The sequence below is a fragment of the Gobio gobio genome (assembly GCF_949357685.1).
Source record: "Gobio gobio genome assembly, chromosome: 22".
Taxonomy (NCBI): Eukaryota; Metazoa; Chordata; class Actinopteri; order Cypriniformes; family Gobionidae; genus Gobio; species Gobio gobio.
This window is the reverse complement of record NC_137118.1, coordinates 33468381-33493092: the sequence shown is the minus strand read 5'-3', so window position 1 is coordinate 33493092 and position 24712 is coordinate 33468381. Positions and strand designations below refer to the sequence as shown.

The window sequence follows — 24712 nt, the reverse complement described above, 5'->3', positions numbered from 1 at the left end:
TATGTATCTATTAATCGGCGAATCATTATTAGCCTACAATATCAAGAGCATATCAATAAATGACAATGACTCTGTAAAGAGTTCCTGTTAATTTTATAATTTGAATAACATTAAACAGTCTGTGTAAATAAACATTTAAGCTATTTCAGATGCAACTTCTGTTCCACCTTTGCGGTGTAAAGATGGCTTTTGTTAATGATAAAATTTTATTGGTAACAGTATTCTGATTGATTTAAGTAATTGGTTAAATTTAAGTATTTGACAAACGACAGCAAAGGTAATCATTAAAAATTGCACTTATAAATAAATAAAATGCTCTTGGAAATCAATTGCAAGGAGCCCCTTAATGGAAAAGTTAATTTCTGACCCTGGCATGGGGGAACGTCTGGCATTTGCAGTTTGTATAGGTGTAAATTGCAAGAATAAAAAAATAAAAATTCAATTTCTTGTCAAATTCGTTATCTTGTTAATGATTGATGGTTTTCAAATGAGATGAATGGTAAATACTAGGAGGCAAAGATGTTTTAAAATCTTCTTAGTTACCCAATGTTTTTATTCCAAAAGTTTGTCTCTGGCACTGCCACCTTGTAAAGTTACTGTCAGTGTCACTGGACACTTTTAATTACTTATTTATCATTGTTGCCTCCCATTGATGTGTGTTAATCCATTGCTAGGGTCAGACAGTATTTTATCTAACCGTTTTACTGGTGTGTCAGTGTTTATTTTGTATTAAACCATATAGATTTACGTTAATTAGTTAAGATAGGCTGTGATTTGACATTTGAACATGGATTTTTCTTATTTTACATGAATACACAGACATTCATGGAAGGTTAGGTCCTGAATATTTTTCTAAATGTCATGGAAAAGTCATGAAAATGTATTGGTAGAAATGTGTACGAACCCTGTAAATATTTTACATTAAGTCTAGAGGTACAGTTGCAACTAGTCAGTGGGAGTATAAATGTAATCAATTTACTTCTGTCTTTTCTAATACGGATTCTTCATTTTGTTCAGGAAGAACCAGCCACACCATATCCCACTGTGGAATGTCTGACTGGACACAGGTCTTCATTGAGAAGAATCTTGTGAAATGGAGGGATCTGAAATTTGCAGAGCAGTTGAGGTGGAGGATGGTGTTCTTTAAAAATGTATGTTAATGTTAAATAAATGCAGCGGTGTTGTGTGAAAAGTGTGTGTGGGTTTTGTTGTACTCTAACATTTTAGTAATTGTATGTTACGTACTGTAACATTTTAGTGTAATAGTATTTTACGCACTGTAACATTTTAGTGTAATTGTATTGTGAAATGTATTGCAGAAACTTGAGCTGTTTCAAAAGTGATACTGTGTTAATTTTTGAAGTCTTTATTGTAAACTGAAAAGATCTATTTACACAAATAAATATTTTACTGTAAGCTGGAACAGTGTTTGTTCAACCACTTATGCATTTGATTTGTATTTACAATTAATGATATTAAAATGCCTTTTGAATTCAATTGTTGAATGTGCATGTTATTCAAAAGGAAAATGGCCTTTAATAGTTCTTGAAGGAACATATTTGCCACAGTTAAGTTACAAATGGGCTTGTCCCTTGGGTGGTACCTTAAGGGACAAGATTTGTGCCTTTGATGAAGGTACAATATTGTACCAACAAGATTTAAAATCCTAAAGGTACATTTTGGTCCCCCATGGTACAAATCATGTCCTTTAAGGTACAAACTGGAATGGTACAAATTGGTCCCTTTATATTAAGGTACAATTCTGTCCCCCTAAAAGGTACCGCCCCAGGGACAAGGGTTTGTATGAATTTTAAAGTAGCAATTTCCAGGCCTGCAAAAGTTTTGGAAAAATCAACAAACCAGAAAGTTTTGGAAAAGTCATGGAAATTTTTTTCAAAAAATGAATGTAATGTAATATATGTTTAAGTGATAATATTGGTTAAACAAACTTTGAAACTTTGTAAATATACTTCATTCCTTCGATCCACCTGACTGTAGCATTCCGTCAGATTTCCTTTTGCAGCGTTGAGCATTATAACCAATCACTGTTGAGCGCGATGGCCAATTAGAGGCGTTCAGATTAGTCATCGCTGAAACAAAGAGTTTTGTTCAGTGCTCTGACTGAATAGGGCTCGGGCGCTGCGTTGCATTCTGGGACGTGGCGGCCATGTTGATGGCCTCGCGAATGTAAACATACAGCAAATCGAACGAGGAGAAGCAGAGTTGGGAGAAAGAAAAACTATGTTAAAATCCCGAAAAGGATGTGGAATTTACCGGGATACGTTAAATAGGGAAGCCAGGGACCGGTATATGGACAAAATTGGAACTATTAACGGTTTGGATTTATATGAAATTTGCAGTTCACAAATGGATGGGTTCAGGAGCTGCAGACCATGAAGCCTATGTAACGTTAACCTTTTACCTTGAAGCATTCTGCACCGTTCTGTGTTCTCGGGTTGCACTACTTGCAAATAAACACTGAAAAATATCTGATTGTGTGACACTTCTTGCTTTTGCACATTATACGGTTATTGCGATTGTGTGACACTTCTTGCTTTTGCACATTATACGGTTATTGCGATTGTGTGACACTTCTTGCTTTTGCACATTATATTGATTTAAGTATATTTATTTTGAAGATTGTGGGTATGGATGCAACAGACACTTATGGCTGTATTTAATGCACATTTATTTTATTTCAACGCTAGGGCTCATGTTTGTCAGAGCACAACATACATACACAATCTTATAGAAGAATGTCATGTCTTCGTCCTTGCTTGGCAACACCATGTGAATCGGTACTTTATCTGACAAAATAGTGTACTTGTTGCGGACGGTTACAATCACCCTTTCCACGTGAATTCGGAGGTGGGCATTTTTTCTTGTGCTCCCCACATCTCTTGCATCCAGCTGACAGCGTTCTTTTGAGAAAGCAGGGATCTTTACCTCGGCACACATAAGTCCCACACTGTCCTTTATGTCAAAGCCGCGATCAGCCAACACCATATCCCCAGGTAACAGTTTGTCTTACAAGCGCGATCCAAGCGAGCCGACGACTCAGTTAATCCATTTTCGAACTTTTTCCCATGGCGATTATGTGATCTAGTGTTACACCCCACAATGCAGCAACGGTTTACCATGGTTTCCAATAATAACGCCAAATTAAGACACACGACTGAGAGGGAGCACGTCTATAAACAGTGCGCAGTAGTCCGAGTAGCAGCAAATGAGGCCATCAACATGGCCGCCACGCAAAGTAATGACGTCATACGCCCGAGCCCTATTCTTACTGAAACTTGTGAATTCTCCTGTCATCATAAACAACAAAGTGCAGATGTAAGAGATTTATTTTGCAGTGTCGTCAGCTTCCGTGATTTTAACGGGAGTGTTTGTGAGATCGCTTACACTCGCGCTAGACCCAAGTTATGGACAGCTTCACGATCCGTCACATTCTCTGCTCCCTTTCTGTATAGTTTATTCCAGATAATATCATTTATTCATCATGCTGGTAAGATTACGCAAAGTCTTCATTTTCTAATGCATAAAAAGCATTAAAATAATTCGTAAATGTTTGTAAGATTGTTTTATCTGTGTAGTCAGAATATGACGTGCAGTTTCCCCAAACACAAAAACATTTTATGTATCTATTAATCGGCGAATCATTATTAGCCTACAATATCAAGAGCATATCAATAAATGACAATGACTCTGTAAAGAGTTCCTGTTAATTTTATAATTTGAATAACATTAAACAGTCTGTGTAAATAAACATTTAAGCTATTTCAGATGCAACTTCTGTTCCACCTTTGCGGTGTAAAGATGGCTTTTGTTAATGATAAAATTTTATTGGTAACAGTATTCTGATTGATTTAAGTAATTGGTTAAATTTAAGTATTTGACAAACGACAGCAAAGGTAATCATTAAAAATTGCACTTATAAATAAATAAAATGCTCTTGGAAATCAATTGCAAGGAGCCCCTTAATGGAAAAGTTAATTTCTGACCCTGGCATGGGGGAACGTCTGGCATTTGCAGTTTGTATAGGTGTAAATTGCAAGAATAAAAAAATAAAAATTCAATTTCTTGTCAAATTCGTTATCTTGTTAATGATTGATGGTTTTCAAATGAGATGAATGGTAAATACTAGGAGGCAAAGATGTTTTAAAATCTTCTTAGTTACCCAATGTTTTTATTCCAAAAGTTTGTCTCTGGCACTGCCACCTTGTAAAGTTACTGTCAGTGTCACTGGACACTTTTAATTACTTATTTATCATTGTTGCCTCCCATTGATGTGTGTTAATCCATTGCTAGGGTCAGACAGTATTTTATCTAACCGTTTTACTGGTGTGTCAGTGTTTATTTTGTATTAAACCATATAGATTTACGTTAATTAGTTAAGATAGGCTGTGATTTGACATTTGAACATGGATTTTTCTTATTTTACATGAATACACAGACATTCATGGAAGGTTAGGTCCTGAATATTTTTCTAAATGTCATGGAAAAGTCATGAAAATGTATTGGTAGAAATGTGTACGAACCCTGTAAATATTTTACATTAAGTCTAGAGGTACAGTTGCAACTAGTCAGTGGGAGTATAAATGTAATCAATTTACTTCTGTCTTTTCTAATACGGATTCTTCATTTTGTTCAGGAAGAACCAGCCACACCATATCCCACTGTGGAATGTCTGACTGGACACAGGTCTTCATTGAGAAGAATCTTGTGAAATGGAGGGATCTGAAATTTGCAGAGCAGTTGAGGTGGAGGATGGTGTTCTTTAAAAATGTATGTTAATGTTAAATAAATGCAGCGGTGTTGTGTGAAAAGTGTGTGTGGGTTTTGTTGTACTCTAACATTTTAGTAATTGTATGTTACGTACTGTAACATTTTAGTGTAATAGTATTTTACGCACTGTAACATTTTAGTGTAATTGTATTGTGAAATGTATTGCAGAAACTTGAGCTGTTTCAAAAGTGATACTGTGTTAATTTTTGAAGTCTTTATTGTAAACTGAAAAGATCTATTTACACAAATAAATATTTTACTGTAAGCTGGAACAGTGTTTGTTCAACCACTTATGCATTTGATTTGTATTTACAATTAATGATATTAAAATGCCTTTTGAATTCAATTGTTGAATGTGCATGTTATTCAAAAGGAAAATGGCCTTTAATAGTTCTTGAAGGAACATATTTGCCACAGTTAAGTTACAAATGGGCTTGTCCCTTGGGTGGTACCTTAAGGGACAAGATTTGTGCCTTTGATGAAGGTACAATATTGTACCAACAAGATTTAAAATCCTAAAGGTACATTTTGGTCCCCCATGGTACAAATCATGTCCTTTAAGGTACAAACTGGAATGGTACAAATTGGTCCCTTTATATTAAGGTACAATTCTGTCCCCCTAAAAGGTACCGCCCCAGGGACAAGGGTTTGTACCTTTTATGGTACAAAATTGTACCTTTTTTTCTGCGAGTGTATGTATGTACTGTATAGTTACAAAGTAAAGTTATTATAATTATTATATTTTCAATATTACTTAAGGTGAGGAACAAAGTACAAATATGTAACAAAGTTTTTTTCTGTGGCAGCTACAGAGCAATCTCCTCTAGAAAGACTTTCTGTTGTACATTACATCTTAAATTTAATCAAATACTGTCCATTACACTACAATGTATCAATACATAATCTCTAACTTCAGCAAGAGCATCACAAAAAAACATTAAAAAGCAACATCATCACAATCAGCCATGAGAATGAAAATACAAATCTATTATGATAAAACCTTTAAATGATTTGGAGCAACTTTTTTGTGCACAAATACATCTGCTAATCGCTTCCTAATCTCTTTAGTCCTAGTGCAATAAACAGTGGGATTTATTAAGGGAGGAATTAATGAGGAAATAATTAATATTGCATTTCTCTCTGTTAAAGTAAGCACAACTCCTATTCTAGTTAGTAATCCAGAGACCATTTTCGGTGCATAATAACTAAACAAGACAATGAGATGACTCAAACAAGTGTTGATCATTTGCTTTCTGCTTGCATTATTGGAGAGTTTAGTAACACTATATGCCAGAACAGCATAAGTGCACATAATAAATGGAAACTGTCCACAGAACCACCACAGATTAATCATTGCAGGCAAGAAAAAATAGGGTTCAGGATTGACACAAGCAGCTCTTATCATGGACGGATAATCACAGAACACATATCTGATAACAGGCTGACAGTATGGGAAATTGTCTACTATAGAAGTCAAAACACCCATTAGAGTGATAGTAATGAGCCAAGTCAGAAAAATGAACAGAAATGTACGTGTATTTGTTACAATACTGTGGTATCTTAAAGGAAGCCTAATCGCAATAAGACGGTCAATTGCCATTAATGTCAGAGCCATGCACTCTGTGAAATCACCAAGATGATAAAAGAACATCCTTGAGATACAAGAGTAGTATGACACAGTTTTAATCTCAGCCAGCAGCACTGAGATCATGGTTGTGCTGCAGGTAGAGGAGTACATTATGTCAACAACAGCTAGATTACAGATTAATATGTACATTGGTTTGTGTAAATGTCTGTCAGTCGAGATGATACACAGATTGATGCCGTTCCCAAGCAATATGAGCAGGGATGTAGTGGAGGCTAAACGCACGTAAACGCCGTTTACGCACCTCCCAAAATTCGGAAATAGCGTTTACCCACCTCCAAAGTGCGTTTATCCACCTCTAAATTGAGTTTATCCACCTCTAAATAGCCTACAGTTCCTAAGCCATTTTAAATTAAGCTTATGTCGTTTTAGTTTCATATTGTTCATTTTCATTGGTTGTTTGTTGTACAGTTAAACGAAGTCTTTCATATTGCGCTGCAACTGTCAGTGTGAGTAGTGGGAAGTTCGGATCATTTTACTGACTCGGATCTTTGAGTCTCGTTCAGCAAAATGAACTAATCTTTTCTCTTTCCGTCTCTATGGGACTGACAGGAAGAACAAAAGACTCGGATCTCACCTGTCGATTCAGAATCAGAACCCATATGTTGCGTAATGTGCATGTGCGGTCAACACAAAATGAACGAATCACTCTCTGAGACAACTCGGTAGTCCCGAGTCATATTAAAGATTCGTTCAAAATGAACGAATCATTCATGAACGACACGCAACCAAGATTCAAACATGGATATCCGTCAATTTTTTAAGCGCCGTCAAGATAGCAGCCCTCCTCCTAATGCCAGCAAACGGGCTCGGCTACAAGCCCAAAGTGAGTGAGCTCGGAAAACAGAACTAAACTTTATGTTTTTAGGGTTAATTTGGTTCACGGTTAGATTCATGCCACTGACTCAACAAGTCACCTCTTCCTTTTCCCATTAGCCAATGTAGGCCTACAAGTAAAATTCAGGATACATTATTATCAGATTAATAACTGGATGTAATTATATGCATTCTCTGGTATTTAAACCACTGAAAGTTTGTGACAACAAGCTCCCTTTGCTAGTCAGCTAGCTAGTTATTGTTATCGCTACAGCCGTTCGCGGGTACGGTAAACGTTTCTATGGTAATAACAGCGAGTTGGACCAATCAGGCGTCGCTGTTAAGCTTAGGACTGTGGGTAGTGTAGTTTTTCTTACAGACCTCTAGCTACAGAAGCAGAAAATTTCGTTTCACAACTCGTGGTCAGTCTACCTCAGATGTTTTAGACATTATGGCTGATAATCTAAATCCTTATGGAGAAAAATCAATGGTAGTTTTACTTCCTGTTTGCGTCTGTAGATTTCTCATAAATTCATCAAAAGTTTACATTCTAAATGCAATCGCAAGCGATCGCTGTCTGCACCCTGTCATCATCAACACAAAGCTCTCGCTCTTCTTCACCAAATTCATCCTTCTGTCGTTAATCTGCACCTGCCTCATTAGCAATTGGTAAAAACTGTAATCGACAACTATTTTGATAATCGATTAGTCGGCTTGAGTAATTTTTTAAGACAAAAGTAAAATTCTTTGATTCCAGCTTGTTTAATGTGAATATGTTCTAGTGTGTTCTCTCATATGTGACAGTAAACTGAGTTATGGACAAAACGAGACATTTGAGGACGTCATCCTGGGCTTTTGGGAAACACTGATCCACATTTTTCTGACATATTATAGACCAAACAACTTATCGATTACTTGAGAAAATATTCAACGGACAACTATGAAAATAATCCCAAATCTAATCATTATGTACAAGTGCATTGTATTGGAACCCCTGGATATAAGCCTCCCCTCTCTATCTCTCTTAAATATTTTTGTTCTCTCTGAGAACAATAGCTATCATCAGGATTCGCTATATACCGGTAGGCAGTGGCCCACCTTACCGTGACCACGATGCGGTCACCCAGAATTTATAGTTTACCCACCTCTTTTTTTACCACTACACCTCTGAATATGAGCATATAGGTTATTAAGATGAGGAATCCAAGGAGCTTTTGGTTCTGCAGGTGATCAAATCCAGTGATCATAAAGCTGTCCACAATGTTCACTGTGTAATTTGCCATTTTCAGTCCACTTCTAAACAAATAGACACAAGCACATTAAAATACACTAAATACAAGGGATAAGATAAAATCAATTAAAGGCTTGATGTACTTAAATATGCACAGGAAAAAAGCTCCTGTGAAGGAAAAGATGCAGACAGCGTCTGTAATGGCAATGTGATGAAAACTGTAAAAGTTGAAGTACAGTTTCAAAAGAAATACAAAAAGAGTTTCAGTCATGTTAAAGAGTAAATATGAATAACATGTAAAACCTTTTCTATTCTAATCGGTGAATATGAAAACGGCATGCAAGAGATTCTGAGATGTTCTTCTCATCCAGTATAGACTGATGTCCTGCCTTTTATATGTTTATGGTGTGATTATGTCATGGTTTCTTAGCAGCCGTGATTAAACATGGGAGTTTGTTCAAAACACAATAGTTCATAACAGTTCAAGGCTGACAATACAAAATACATAGTTGAACACAAACCTACGATTGACAAGTTTTGTAATAAATAATTTTTTTAAGCAGTTTTTGTATTTTTGTTTTGTATATTTGTATTGACCCTGGTATACTCAGACTATGATATTTACTTATTAAAAGCATCTGCAAAAATGCTTACAAATTTTTGTTCATATTTAGTGAATTAGCTCTGTGGGGAAATATGAATAATTATTCATAACTCATTATGATTATTCATTATGATTAATTATGAATATTTGAATCAGTTAAATAGATTAACTTTATGTAGCTACATTAATATTACAATCAGTTTGTCCTAAGGACGTTCAGTATTGATTATTAATTTTATTCTTAGAAAAGGATATTTTTCATGGCCACAGAAAAATAATTATTTCTTTGAATTTACCTAAGCGCCTAGAGTGCATAGCAAGATCGATCATTTAAGGGACAATATGTTTGCAGGCATGGAGAGTCAGGACCAACATATATTGTGCACAAACTCTAATAACTAAATCACGGAACAAGACTAAAACTAACAGAAGACATACATACACAATACATACATGACAAGAAGTATGGTTAAAGTGGTTGGAGGGAAAAAGGGTCAGAACAGATGGATGAAGTTATGCAGAGAGTCTAGAACCTTTGGAAGAACCACCATTAATAAACTTCTTTGTCTGAACAAAGAGTTTACAGTTTTACTAACTACACAGCGATTTCTGTTTCGTACTTTACTTGCATTTAGCCTGAGCTGTAGAAGACCGTCTGAGGTGAAATCGCAGGAGAAATTTTGTAGGTTCCCTCCGATGGCATTGACGTGGCGATCAAGTTCTTCTGTATCGATTGAAGAAGAAATTATGAGCTTGCGTGGTTGCTTCGACTCCGTTGAGGTTGCACATGGCGTGCAGAGTCTGGACCTTCTGGTCCATGGTCTTGTGAGGCCATCAGGCCCACAGGCCCAGCGTATCGTGTCCATGAGGCAGAGGGAGAAGAGAGAGAGAATCTGAGCCGTCTCTCTTTTTAAGCTCTGGGAGTAGTCACACCCTCCTGGGGTAGACTTGACCAATGAGACTGTTGGGATTTCCAAGCGGGAAATTTCTCTGAAGAGTTTATGACTCTTTGTTTCAAGCATGATTCAATTGCAGAGGAAGGAACTATTAAAGACTCTTAATTGTAATACTAATATGTTGCACAAGGATTGACATATCATATACAAAATCATTCAGATTTTTACATTTCAACTTCGTAGACACCAAACATGCCATACCCATGATTTTCGTTAACCATAGTGTGCAATTATTTTTTTAGCTATATGAGTTTAAGATGGTGCATTTGTCCTTTTAAGAAAGAGTCTCAGCTCTCTCTGCAAATTCCTTCACGTCATAAAATGTCTTATCTGATTGTTTCCAGGGTAACCGAGGATCCTTCTCTGCTGTGTTGAGGGAGAGTCTGTTACTAAGCACAAGCATTTAATACATATTAGTAAATGTAACCAGAGATTATGTGTCTGATTTCGCCAGTAAACTACTAGTTTAATAGTTTATACTGCAAGTAGGGGAGAGTGGGGCACAACCTAATGCGGGTTAGTTGTAACACACATGGTTTAACACTTTCCACACATGACAGGATGACGAAACTTAGTGTATTTACTAGTTGCCATATCAACACTATATAGAGAAAAAATATAGCATCAAACTTAAAAAAAGTCTTTGGAAGATATCACTGACCATTTAACCACATTTAACCATAGCAAAACTATGACAAACCAGGAAACATGACAAAATAAGAACATGAAACAAAACCAAAACACACCTTGATAGATCTCCCCCTCTATGGGCGGCTCCCGACGCCCAACAAAACACAATGAACCAACAAAAGTCTAGGAGGGCGGTCTTGGGGGAGGGATGGCGGGCCAGTCCCGTGCAGGGGGACCGGACATGGACCCTGGCATAGCATAGATGGGCCTGGGAGCATGGGCGGACCTGAGCCGTGGGCGGTTTAAGGGACCATGGCGGCTCAGACAGTTTATGGGACCATGGCGGCGCAGACAGTTAATGGGACCATGGTGGTGCAGACAGTTCATGGGACCATGGCGGTGCAGAAAGTCCAGGGGACCAGAGAGGCACGGCTTCTGTGGCCTTAGCCAGGTACCTACTTCCCCCCCAAAAAATGTTCTTGGGCGGAGCTATGGGGTCATGCCCTGGAGCCATCTCTGGACACTAGTCAGGGGCTGGAGCTGTCTCTGGATGCTGGTCAGGGGCTGGAACCCTCTCTGGATGCTGGTCAGGGGCTGGAGCCTTCTCTGGATGCTGGTCACTGGTTGGAGCCCTCTCTGGATGCTGGTCAGGGGCTGGAGCCCTCTCTGGATGCTGGTCACTGGTTGAAGTCCTCTCTGGATGCTGGTCACGGGCTGGAGCCCTCTCTGGACTCTGGTCAGGGGTTGGAGCCCTCTCTGGACGCTGGTCATGGGCTGGAGCCCTCTTTGGACTCTGGTCACGCGCTGAGCCCTCTCTGGACTCTGGTTGTGAACAGGACTCTGGACGTGGACAGGACAGGAGAGGTGGTCGCTGGAGCGGCAGGCAATGTGGGATTGTGGGGCTCCGTGCCCACAAAATCCACAGAGAATGGTGAGTCTCTTAACAGAAGGGCATGGTCAATATACTGGGTCAGAGTCCACGGCACAGTGCTATCAGGCATTAAATAAGCTTGGTGCTCATTAAGTCTAAAATGGAAAATGTCCTTGAGTGTCTTATCATTAAAATCCACCTTATCACAAAGTCCACAAAACTCCTCAACATAATTTTCCAGGGGACTATTCCCCTGGCGTAAACGCAGAAGGCAAACTGCTGGGTCCATTGTTGAAGGTCTAGTATTCACATCAATATACAACACACCCTTATGAGAAGAACATATATGTCGTTTTAACAAGAAAAAGATGTTGTTTTAACCACATAACATCTTGTTATTGCGAGAAAATATGTCTTTAAAACGACATAAAATCTTGTTATTACGAGAAAATTATGTCATTTTAATGACATAAGATCTCGTTATTACAAGAAGATATGTAGTTAAAACGACATATCTCGTTATTACGAGAAAAAATGTTGTTAAAACAACATAACATTTCATTATTATGACATAATTGAGTGGAAAAAATAATATGTATGTGGCAGCAATGCGTCTCCGTAATAAGTCATCATCCATCCATCCATCCATCTTCTTCCGCTTATCTGGGGCCGGGTCGCGGGGGCAGCAGTCTAAGCCGAGATGCCCAGACTTCCCTCTCCCTAGACACTTCCTCTAGCTCTTCCGGGGGGACACCGAGGCGTTCCAAGGCCAGCCGGGAGACATAGTCCCTCCAGCGTGTCCTCTGTCTTCCCCGGGGCCTCCTCCCGGTTGGACATGCCCGAAACACCTTCCCGGGAAGGCGTTCAGGAGGCATCCGGAACAGATGCCCGAGCCACCTCAGCTGTCCCCTCTCGATGTGGAGGAGCAGCGGCTCTACTCCGAGTTCCTCCCGAGTGACTGAGCTCCTCACCCTATCTCTAAGGGAGCGCCCAGCCACCCTGCGGAGAAAGCTCATTTCGGCCGCCTGTATCCGGGATCTTGTCCTTTCGGTCATGACCCAAAGCTCATGACCATAGGTGAGAGTAGGAACGTAGATTGACCGGTAAATCGAGAGCTTCGCCTTACGGCTTAGCTCTTTCTTCACCACGACAGACCGGTACATCGACCACATTACTGCAGAAGCTGCACCGATCCGTCTGTCAATCTCCCGTTCCATCCTCCCCTCACTCGTGAACAAGACCCCTAGATACTTAAACTCCTCCACTTGGGGCAGGAACTCTCCACCAACCTGGAGTGGGCAAGCCACCCTTTTCCGACTGAGGACCATGGCCTCGGATTTGGAGGTGCTGATCCCCATCCCAGCCGCTTCACACTCGGCTGCAAACCGTCCCAATGCATGCTGAAGGTCCTGGTTAGAAGGGGCCAACACGACAACGTCATCCGCAAAGAGCAGAGACGAAACCGTGTGGTCCCCAAACCTTACACCCTCCGGCCCTTGGCTGCGCCTAGAAATTCTGTCCATAAAAATTATGAACAGAACCGGCGACAAAGGGCAGCCCTGCCGGAGTCCAACATGCACCGGGAACAAGTCTGACTTACTGCCGGCAATGCGGACCAAACTCCTGCTTCGGTCATACAGGGACCGGACAGCCCTCAGCAAAGGACCCCGGACCCCATATTCCCCCAGCACCCTCCACAGGATGCCGCGAGGGACACAGTCGAATGCCTTCTCCAAATCCACAAAACAAATGTGGACTGGTTGGGCAAACTCCCATGAACCCTCCAAAACCCTGTAGAGGGTATAGAGCTGGTCCAGTGTTCCGCGACCAGGACGAAAACCACACTGTTCCTCCTGAATCCGAGGTTCCACTATCGGCCGGATTCTCCTCTCCAGTACCCTGGCATAGACTTTCCCGGGGAGGCTGAGAAGTGTGATCCCCCTATAGTTGGAACACACCCTCCGGTCCCCCTTCTTAAAAAGAGGGACCACCACCCCGGTCTGCCATCCCAGAGGCACTGTCCCCGACCGCCACGCGATGCTGCAGAGGCGTGTCAGCCAAGACAGCCCCACAACATCCAGAGACTTGAGGTACTCAGGGCGGATCTCATCCACCCCCGGTGCCTTGCCACCGAGGAGTTTCTTGACCACCTCGGTGACTTCAGCTTGGGTGATGGACGAGTCCTCCTCTGAGCCCCCAGCCTCTGCTTCCTCAATGGAAGACGTGACGGCGGGATTGAGGAGATCCTCGAAGTATTCCTTCCACTGTCCGACAACATCCCCAGTTGAGGTCAACAGCCGCCCATCGCCACTGTAAACAGCGTTGGTAGGGCACTGCTTCCCCCTCCTGAGGCGCCGGACGGTTTGCCAGAATCTCTTCGAGGCCAGCCGATAGTCTTTTTCCACGGCCTCACCGAACTCCTCCCAGGCCCGAGTTTTTGCCTCCACAACCACCCGGGCTGCAGTCCGTTTAGCCTGCCGGTACCTGTCATCTGCCTCAGGAGTCCCACAAGCCAGCCAGGCCCAATAGGACTCCTTCTTCAGCTTGACGGCATCCCTATATTTTCCCGTCCAAATATCTAAAAATTCTTAAATCAAGATGCTTTTACTAAGGAAAATTACATATTTTTTCTTGATTCCTGGGGGAAAAAATCTAAATGAATTGAGTTTTTGCTTGAAACAAACTAAATTATCTACCAATGGATTAGAAAAATAATATTCAAAATAATTCTGTAGTGGTTTAAATGGTAAAAGCCAATGGTTCCTATTGGTATTTTAATAGAAACCATTAGAATTTCTGTGATGTTTCCAACTTTTTTTTTTTTAAGCTGGTCTGATCTTCCAGACAGACAGAGACACAGACAGACAGAGAGACACACACACACACACACACACACACACACACACACACACACACACACACACACACACACACACACACACACACACACACACACACACACACACAGCTTAATGTTTTATTATCAAGGTGAACACAAGAAATTCATCTGTATCTGTAAAATTCACCTAAATGAGTTTCACAGCACTAACACCGTTTCAGCTTTGATCGCCTCGGTAAACACGTAATAAATGGGGCGTTAACATATAAGCCTACTTGCATTTTATGGTTGTGAGCTTTGTTGCATTACATTTACTTCACCAGGAGATGATGCTGCAATTTCTATCTGATTGCAGCTTCGAGTAATGAACCCTTTTCGACACAATTGTATCAGAAAGCAATAATGCTTCGAAACGCTTCATTTGGCCATCACTAATAAACAAATGCAAAACAAAACCCACAATGGGGCAAAACATAATCAAGACTCATAAGCAGAAACAAACTCAAAACATACCAAACACGGGGAGACGGAGACAAAAACATGGCAATAACATCCCTGCTGAAAAATCTTAAAGGGGTGGTAAACCACGATTTCACTATTCTAACTTTAGCTAACGTGTAATGTTGCTGCTTGAGCATAAACAACATCTGCAAAGTTACAACGTTCAAAGTTTAAAGCAAAGGGAGATATTTGCTTTTAAAGAAATCAGTTTCTAAGGACTACAGCAAACGGCCGCTAGGGACTACTACACATTCACCCAGGTTTTGCTGACATCACCAGGCCCAATATTTACCTAAACCCCTCCTCCGGGGAATATGAAATAAGGGGGGCGAGGCAATTTTGTATCGCCGCGGGGAAGCGTTAGTAGGCTGTGTTTTTGCCGCAATGCCGAAGAAACGCTGTTATTTTCATCCGGATTGCAGGTCTGGGGTACTTGCTCTGTTCAGCCTTCATAGGGACGGGGGTGCGTTGCAGAGCGTTTAACATACAGCATGTTATATGCACGTTTGTTTGAGTCAGCGGGGAATCAGGCGCGCGCAGGGCTCCCTGCATCCACCGTCTTCGCGATTTCAATGCCAGATTTGCACAACGTCAGCTGCGTGAAAAAAACACTGCCGGTGCGTGGATGCACGATGCGCGCGCTGCACATTTCACGGAGGACAACATAATCTTCCACAAACTTCGCGAGTTCAATACAGGATATGCACAACGGCTTGTCCTGAAAGCTGGATTTACAAACAGAAGCTGTTCACGGGCCACAACCTGTAAGTCTGATTTATTTTTCATCGATGTGTTTTCCTGTAATAGGTTGTAGCAAGGAAGTAAACAGATGACAACGCTGTTCTGCAAACCAGTCTGTTAAATGCTCATTCATACTTAACGTTATCCGACGAACACCTAACGTTACACACATTAACGTTAAAATCTCAACAGCGAACCTGGCATTAGTGTAAATGATTCTTTGATTAGAGCTTTTATGTATTGTTTATCTACAGGCATGCTAAACATGGTTCTGTGTGTGATTTGGCTAACTTACTAGTTAAAGCCAGTGCTTAGTGTTTGTTTTGGGTTAGTTCTTGCGACAGATATTTGGCTATAATCGTTCTAAAAATACAAAAGTTAAAGTGCCATTCAGTAGCGATCATTATAGATCCGCAGTCTTTACTCTCGAGGACTGAACAGCTTCTGCTCGATCATCTTCACTAAAATGTTCTGGGTCTGATTCGGGCGGTAAGGGGCGTGACGTTTCCGACGTGCACTGCGGTTAGCGAATCACAACACACTGGGCCAGCTAACCAATCTGAGCCCACTGCGTATTTTTGAGGGACTGGCTTCATACAACCCGGAAAGCATCAGACCGTTTTACAAGGAGGGACAGAGCAGTGTAGAATAAAGGTCAAATATATGAAAAATAAGGCAATTTTTTTTTAAACGAAGCATGAACACATGTTACAGTGCACCCCACAAACACAATCAAGCCTTCAAAAGAATGTGTTTTACCACCCCTTTAAACCAGATAAGATTTGGATGTGGATATCTGCTCTCCAAGCCTAGTCAAGCTTGCTAACGGGTCTGCTTTGTTGGTTTTCGGAACTAACTGACTAGCTGTGAACTTCTGTTGTTTCTTGAAGTAGAGACCAGGAGACGTCGGGATCAAACAGAAGTGATTCTTTTAATTAGAACTCTCTGTGCTGCAGGTCGTTCGAAAACAGTCTGATTTAACAGTACAAAATAATGCAATTTATCTACATTTCAGGGGGAGGGGTTATACAGCAGAGGAGGAGACATTCAAACAAAGGAATGCATATGTTGTGTAGTTAAAGGACACACCCTACTATGAAATCCCTACCAGTCCCATTGAATCAGCATAACTATTCGCATGCTGATACTGGCCAGGAACTCCAATTCCAAGAGCCATCCCAGAGCCATTAAAGACCAAAGGGCCAACGTCTGGGCTCCGAAAGGTGGGATCTCAGTGATCTGACTCATTTAAAACACAATAGAGAAAACAGGTCTGGCAGGAAAGGAGACTCTTGCTAGAGCCTCTGAAATCAGTAAAACAGGTCTGGAAGATTTGCATAGCAGACTAATTCATCTGATATCATCATTTTTACCTAAAATGCTAAATGCAATGTACTTTCTAAAATTTGTAATCCCACACTAGCTAAACCATCTTAAGCCAGTCTGAGACCAGCAAGCCAACTTAGGCTGAATTTTAGCAGGAATAAAAAAAATTTATTACCATTTATTGCTTCAGTCAAATTCAGGGTTTATTTTAAGTTCATTTATTTTTTATTTCTTGTTTTAAATAGCTCTTATGAAAGTCATCAGCCCTTAATTATAAAGAATATTGTTGAAAAAAGCAAAGGTATACTGTGAAAAGAAAGGCTTTCTTTGTTGTACAGTTCATAAACTATTGGTCTGGGATTGAATCAGAGTTTTATTCATAGCAGACGAGCACAGCAGAGCTCGACCTCTTGAAGACACAGAATGACCCTCATTTGAGTCTTGTGATTGAGTCTCCATTTGGATTGAGTGAAGAATGAGAGAGATGGGTGGGTCGTATGAATGGATAATTGAATGACGAGAAAACATTGAAAAACTAAGGAAGGAGTTGAAGACTGGTAGAACAGTGCCTCCAAAAATATTTTTTTTTGTTCTTCATTTACTTATCATATACACACCATCATGTTGTTTCAAATCTTTGCCTTTATTTCTTCTGTGCATAATGACTTGCATTTTGGTCTTTTTCTTGTTTGGCTACAGATTTGTTTATTTTGTGTACAACACAAACATGAATCCCTCTCATTCATTCTGTCTTTAACAGACTGGGAAGAGGAACAAGTGAGCAGTCCGAACATTCTGCGCCTCATCTACCAGGGCCGATTCCTACACGGGAATGTGACGCTAGGAGGTGAGCTGCCCTCCCACACGCCTTATTACCATTTTTATATCCCATCACACATGCTCCGTTACGGTTGATTATTTATTAAATCATTCTTCTCAGTACCAAATCATGGGTCTGACAGATAAGAAGTTTCCTGGCCTTTTCTCTGGCAGGTGAATTCGCTGTCCCATTGGACTTTTATGACCGCACAGATATTTATTTTGCCTTTGTCTTGGTTTATTTCTGGCCAGGGTGCAGTGCGGTTTCTATCACAGTTCAGCTGATTGTAGGGATATACCCAAAAATTCAGCTCCCAGTCCCAAAACACCTAAATGTTACTATTCTCAAGTCATGAATAGAATTCACTTCGTGAAATCTATCTATCTATCTATCTATCTATCTATCTATCTATCTATCTATCTATCTATCTATCTATCTATCTATCTATCTATCTATCTATCTATCTATCTATCTATCTATCTATCTATCTGCCTGTCTGCCTGTCTGTCTGTCTGTCTGTCCGTCTGTCCGTCTGTTCGTCTGACAATCTTGGATAAATTGTGATTAGTTAAGACATAGAAGTATGTTTTCCTCTTATTACACTAATAAATTAGATCTTTATTGTCTTTTATAAATGTTTGTGTAGTGAAAAGTTTAACTTTACTATTTACTCATATCTAATGGGTTTTGCAATGTTTTGCCTGGGCAAACTTTTCCCATAGCTGAGTAACCAGCTCCAATTTTCTGACTTTTCACTGATGACGGGATGGTGGCGCCCAGGGAGGGTTTGCCAAAGAAGTGTCACTTTGATAATACATGCTGACACCTTCTTGATTCAAGAGAACCAAGGCATGAAGGCAGAGTATGTGGGGCAGAAGGCAGTAACAGTGGTTTCAGAGTCAGTGACGAATCTCAATAAGGCACAGCTTTAAATGCTGGACTCTCATCCAGGGGTTTACTTGCCATCCTGTTCTTCTGTCCTATGACTTCATCCCTTGGAAAAGTTTCTGTGGTATCATAGATGTACAGCTGCATTAGTCTCTTGTGTGTCCATTCAGTCTAACACTCTTAACACTTTTTTTCTTGTGTCTTGCAGCTTTAAAACTGCCTCTCGGAAAAACCACAGTGATGCATTTAGTTGCCAGAGAAACGCTGCCCGAGCCAAATTCCCAAGGTAACCATTCTGCCCTTTCTCTTTTCTGTTCACTCCTCCTTCACTTTTTCACACGCTCCCTGCCTAACTGCAGCCTTCACTGTCTTCAAAAAACAGTTTATATGTGGATCATTCTCAACCTCTGCTAATATTTCAGTGTTTCAGAGGATTTAAAGTATTGTATCACCAAAATGTAAAAGACCATTTCACATGGTGATAAAATAGGAAGACAAATAACTATGTGTAGGGAGGTTGTGTGTGTGTGGGTGAAGGAAGGAAGAAGACGGGGTCGGCTTGACTGGGACTGTGCTCTTTAATACTCAAAACTGGTTGTATTATAAACATAAACAGCGCACGTGGGCGCAAAGACACAACAACGTGTACTCAAAACTTTCTTTCAGACGATCACTCAGATTCCATGTAGTTTCCTCAGGCAGGCAGAGTGCACAGCGTCCCAGTCCAACTCTCTCTCCTCTCTCTCTCACAACCGCGGGTTTTATGGTCTCTCCACGCCAATTACTGGAACAAGAGACAGGTGTAAGTGATCTGCACTTGAACTACTTACTCACCGCTCGTCTCCGCAGTCTCTCTCTCCCGCTACAGACTTCGCAGAACCACGCCCCCTTCGCCACATACCCCCACCGCCCGCACCAGGCCGGGGAGCCATCCGGCCTGCAGCCCCCCCCCCCCCTCCTGGAGAGGAAGTCAGCCACAGCCATCTGTGCACCCGGCCTGTGGATCACCTTGAACTTAAAAGGCTGTAAAGCTAGATACCAACGGGTGATCCGGGCGTTGGTATCCTTCATGCGGTGGACTCACTGCAAAGGGGCGTGGTCCGAACAGAGGGTGAACTCCCGGCCCAGGAGGTAGTAGCTGAGGGTGAGCACGGCCCACCTGATAGCCAGGCATTCTTTTTCTATGGTGCTGTACATCGTCTCTCTCTAAGAGAGCTTGCGACTGAAGTACAGCACCGGCCGTTCCTCGCCCTCCACCTCCTGGGAGAGGACTGCGCCCAGCCCCCTGTCCGAGGCGTCCGTCTGTAGGGAAAAAGGGAGAGAGAAATTAGGAGCTTGTAAGAGCGGCCCACCACACAGAGCAGCCTTTATTTGGGTAAAAGCCTGCTGGCACCGCTCCGTCCACTGAACTGTATCCGGCACCTCCTTTTTAGTCAGATCAGTCAGCGGGCTAGCGAGGTCCGAATAATTGGGTACAAACCTTCTATAATATCCCGCTAGCCCCAGGAACTGTCTAACCTCCTTTTTGGACTTGGGCCTTGGGCAGGTCGCAATAGCTGCAGTTTTGTCAATTTTGGGCCGCACCTGTCCATGACCCAAATGGAAGCCCAGATATCTTACTTCCACCCGCCCAATCGCACACTTCTTTGGGTTGGCCGTGAGCCCCGCCCTCCTCAGCGACTTTAGGACAGCGCGCAGATGCTGCATATGCCGCTGCCAATCCGCACTATAGATGATGATATCATCCAAGTACGCAGCAGCATATGCAGCATGCGGCCGGAGAATCCTGTCCATTAGCCGCTGGAAGGTCGCGGGAGCCCCGAACAACCCAAAAGGAAGGGGGACAAATTGGTGTAACCCAAACGGCGTGGTGAAAGCTGACTTTTCTTTGGACATTGGCGACAAGGGGATCTGCCAATATCCCTTAGTTAAGTCCAGCGTCGAATAAAAGCGAGCGGTCCCAAGCCGATCAAGCAACTCGTCCACCCTTGGCATTGGGTACGCATCAAACTTCGACACCGCGTTCACTTTTCTGTAGTCCACACAGAATCGCACTGAGCCGTCAGGTTTTGGTACCAAAACTATCTGGCTCGCCCAATCGCTGCTGGACTCTTCTATTACCCCCATATCCAACATAGCCTCTAACTCAGCCTGAACCAACTTTTTTTTGTGTTCGGGTAAACGGTACGGCCGGCTGCGAACTACCACGCCTGGCTCTGTCTCAACATGGTGTTGAATGAGGTCTGTGCGACCAGGGAGGGGCGAGAACACGTCAGCAAATTCTGCCTGCAACGTTTTAACGTCAGTGAGCTGCGACGGCGAGAGATGACCCCCCCCCCCGGGGCCAGAGCGAGCGATTGCGGTTTTTGTATCGCCTCTGGCCCGAGATCATCTTCCGCCGTCACGACCGTCGCTAGCAACACTGACTCTGCCTCCAACCACTTTTTAAGGAGGTTGAGGTGGTAAATTTGACGTGCTCCCTCCCTATCTGAGCGCACCACCTCATAGTTGAGATCCCCAACTCGCCGTGTGACTACAAAGGGTCCTTGCCACTTTGCGAGTAATTTAGAATTGGAAGTAGGGAGCAATACAAGTACCTTATCTCCCGGTGCAAATTGACGGAGTCTAGCCCCTCTGTCGTATAGCTGTCTTTGTCTGTCCTGGGCCTGTAACAAATTCTCCATTGACAGCCGCCCCAGAGTGTGGAGTTTTGTTCTCAGGTCGAGGACATACTGAATTTCGTTTTTACTCGTGGAAGGCCCCTCCTCCCAAGTCTCCCTAAGGACATCCAGCACCCCCCGAGGCTGGCGCCCATAGAGAAGCTCGAAGGGGGAAAACCCCATGGAGGCTTGCGGGACCTCGCGGACAGCAAACATCAGAGGCTCTAGCCATTTATCCCAATTTCTGGCGTCCTCGTGAATGAACTTACGAATCATGGATTTTAACGTGCGGTTAAACCGTTCGACCAAGCCATCCGTTTGTGGGTGATAGACGCTTGTGCGAACCGATGTAACGCCCAACAATTCGTACAGTTCGCAAATAGTTCGTGACATGAACGCCGTGCCTTGATCGGTGAGAATCTCTTTCGGGATTCCCACCCCGGAGATTAAATAAAACAGTGCGCTCGCAACACTTTTCGCCGAAATTGTGCGGAGCGGGACTGCTTCCGGGTATCGCGTTGCATAGTCTACCATAACTAATGCAAAGCGATGCCCGCGTGCTGACCGCTCTAATGGCCCGATGAGGTCCATACCAATTCTCCCGAAGGGGACCTGCACTAATGGGAGTGGGCACAATGGTGCTTTTGGGGTGGCCGGTGGATTCACCAACTGACATTCGCGACAAGACGCACACCACCTGCGTACATTCTCGTGAATGCCCGGCCAGAAGAACCGGGCCATTAGATGGTTGAGTGTAGCCGTGTGTCCTAAATGCCCGGACATAGGATTAGAATGAGCCGCCTGGAAAAGCATTTCCCGGCGGCTTTTAGGTACCAACAATTGGGTTGTATCTTGCTTTGACTGGGCGTCCTGGGTCACCCGATACAACCTATCTTTTAAAATACAAAAATAGGGATAAGAGAGTGGCTGGTCAGGGTGGAGGAGGTGGCCGTCGATGGACCGGACCTGGCCAAAAGCGTTTTTCAGCGACTCATCCTGGGACTGTTCCAGGGGAAAATCATCGCGGTCTGTGAAGGGAGGCAAACCCAGACCGCTCTGTTCCCCCGGAAGAGCTCCCAGGGCCCCCGAATCCACCTCCCCCAACTGAGCAACCATCTCCTTCCGGCTTGTCTGTTTCCCCCAGGAAGCATCCGCACACAAATGCCCCAATAACACGAAACGCTGGCCAATCGGTCCCTAAAATTAGCGGATGCCTGAGGTGCGGGTTAACTGCTACCTCAACATTATGCTTTTGTCCCCGAAATAGAATATCCACGGGCAACACCGGATAGTTCACCACTTTCCCGTGCACACACCTCACCGTAACCGTGCGGCCAGTACCCAATGCCACAGGGTGAATCAGGCTTTGGTGGATAGAGGTCTGGTTACAACCCGAATCCACCAAGGCCTGATAAGTACCCCCCTTGATACTCACAGGAATCAGGTACAATCCGGCTTGATCGGGGGCGGCTTGTGGAGCGTCGGGGACCCGGACCAGCGTCCCGACCTCCATGACGGGACAGCGGTCGATGAAATGCCCCGGATCCCCGCAGCGCCAACAAGCCGGCCCAGACTTCCCCGCCGCCCTAGTGGCCGGAAGTAGGTCTGGCGATTGGCGTGGAGAGAGCACTGGAAAGGAGGTGGAGGGATAGGGATCCTGACCGGCCGCCGCTCCCCTCTGGATCGGACGGGGAGGGGCTGGCGATTCAGCGGCCCCGCTCGTTCTCCATCGTGGGGCTGGCCTAGGTGGCCACACCCCCCGCGACCTGGGAAGGGGAACAGGTTTGGGGAGAGAAGGGGCAGAGACAGCAGCAGGGCGAGAGAGAGAGAGAGAAGCGGATGGTAAGGGCTCGCCGACCCCGGTGCACGCCACCATGTGGTCCTCCGCCAACTGGATGGCCTGGGTCAGCGACGTCGGGCGGTGGCACTGGACCCACTGCGCGGTCTTCTGGGGAAGCCGCGCGACGAACTGCTCCAGTACCACCCGGTCAATGACTCCCTCGACGTCGCTTCCGCCGGCCATCAGCCACCTGCGGCATGAGTCCCGGAGCTGGTGAGCGAAGACGAAGGGCCGGCCAGAGTCGCTGAGGGTCAGGGTCCGGAAGCGTTGTCGCTGTTTCTCCGGACTCCGGCCGACCCGCTGCAAGATGGCGCGCTGCAGGTCTTCGTAGTCCAGGAGGTTCTGGACTGGCAGTTGATGGGCGGCTACCTGCGCTTCCCCTGACAAGAGCGGCAGTAGCCGCATGGGCCAGTCAGATCTGGGCCACCCCCGGGACTCGGCGGACCTCTCGAAGAGGTCGAGGAATGCCTCTGGATCATCCTCCGGACCCATCTTCGAGAGGCTGATGGTAGCTGCCGAGTCGGTGTTAGACGGGGGAGTGGCCGGAAATAGCTCGCGGTCTTCGTGTTGAGCCCGGATGAGGGCCTCGAACCGTTTATCTTGTTCCACCCGGACGGCCAGCAGGTCCTCGTGAGTCTGCTGGTGAAGACCGGCGAGCGATTGGACCAGGTCCGCAAGCGGCGTTTTTGGTGGGGTCTGCATAGCAGCGGCACTCTTCTTCCTTTCCGGGTTTCGGCACCAGTGTAGGGAGGTCGTGTGTGTGGGTGAAGGAAGGAAAAAGACGGGGTCGGCTTGACTGGGACTGTGCTCTTTAATACTCAAAACTGGTTGTATTATAAACATAAACAGCGCACGTGGGCGCAAAGACACAACAACGTGTACTCAAAACTTTCTTTCAGACGATCACTCAGATTCCATGTAGTTTGCTCAGGCAGGCAGTGTGCACAGCGTCCCAGTCCAACTCTCTCTCCTCTCTCTCTCACAACCGCGGGTTTTATGGTCTCTCCACGCCAATTACTGGAACAAGAGACAGGTGTAAGTGATCTGCACTTGACCTACTTACTCACCGCTCGTCTCCGCAGTCTCTCTCTCCCGCTACAGACTTCGCAGAACCACGCCCCCTTCGCCACACTATGAATTTAATGTTTGCTGAGCTTTTTCTGATATATTAGTTTTAACTATTTTTATTGCAATGCTGAGCTGAAGGCACATTTTCTTGACAATTTAGAGACAAGTGATGCACTATTTATTGATTTATGGTTTCAACATATAAAGAAATATGAGTATGTATGTATATTATATATTTTTAGTTATTAATTTGAGTTTGAGGGACACTTCAAATGAAAGATAGTTATTGTTTTGGTAACACTTTACAATAAGGTTTCATTAGTTAACATTCGTTAAATACATTAGTTAACATGAACTAATAATGTACAATACTTCTACACCATTTATTATATCTTAGTTCATGTTAACCTCAACATTTACTAATACACTATTAAGATCAAATGTTGCATCTGTTAACATTAGTTAAAGCACTGTGAACTAACAACAAT

General features: G+C 43.5%; 1 protein-coding gene across 1 annotated transcript; it reads right to left on the bottom strand.

The window, feature by feature from the left end:
* Positions 1-5776: 5776 nt before the first annotated feature.
* On the bottom strand, positions 5777-8532 carry LOC307119233 (olfactory receptor 6N1-like; the record flags this gene model as incomplete). Its single annotated transcript, XM_079805396.1, has 2 exons — positions 5777-6648; positions 8415-8532. The coding sequence occupies 2 exons, from the start codon at positions 8530-8532 to the stop codon at positions 5777-5779; spliced, it is 990 nt and encodes a 329-aa protein (XP_079661522.1).
* Between the last annotated feature and the right edge of the window lie 16180 nt (positions 8533-24712).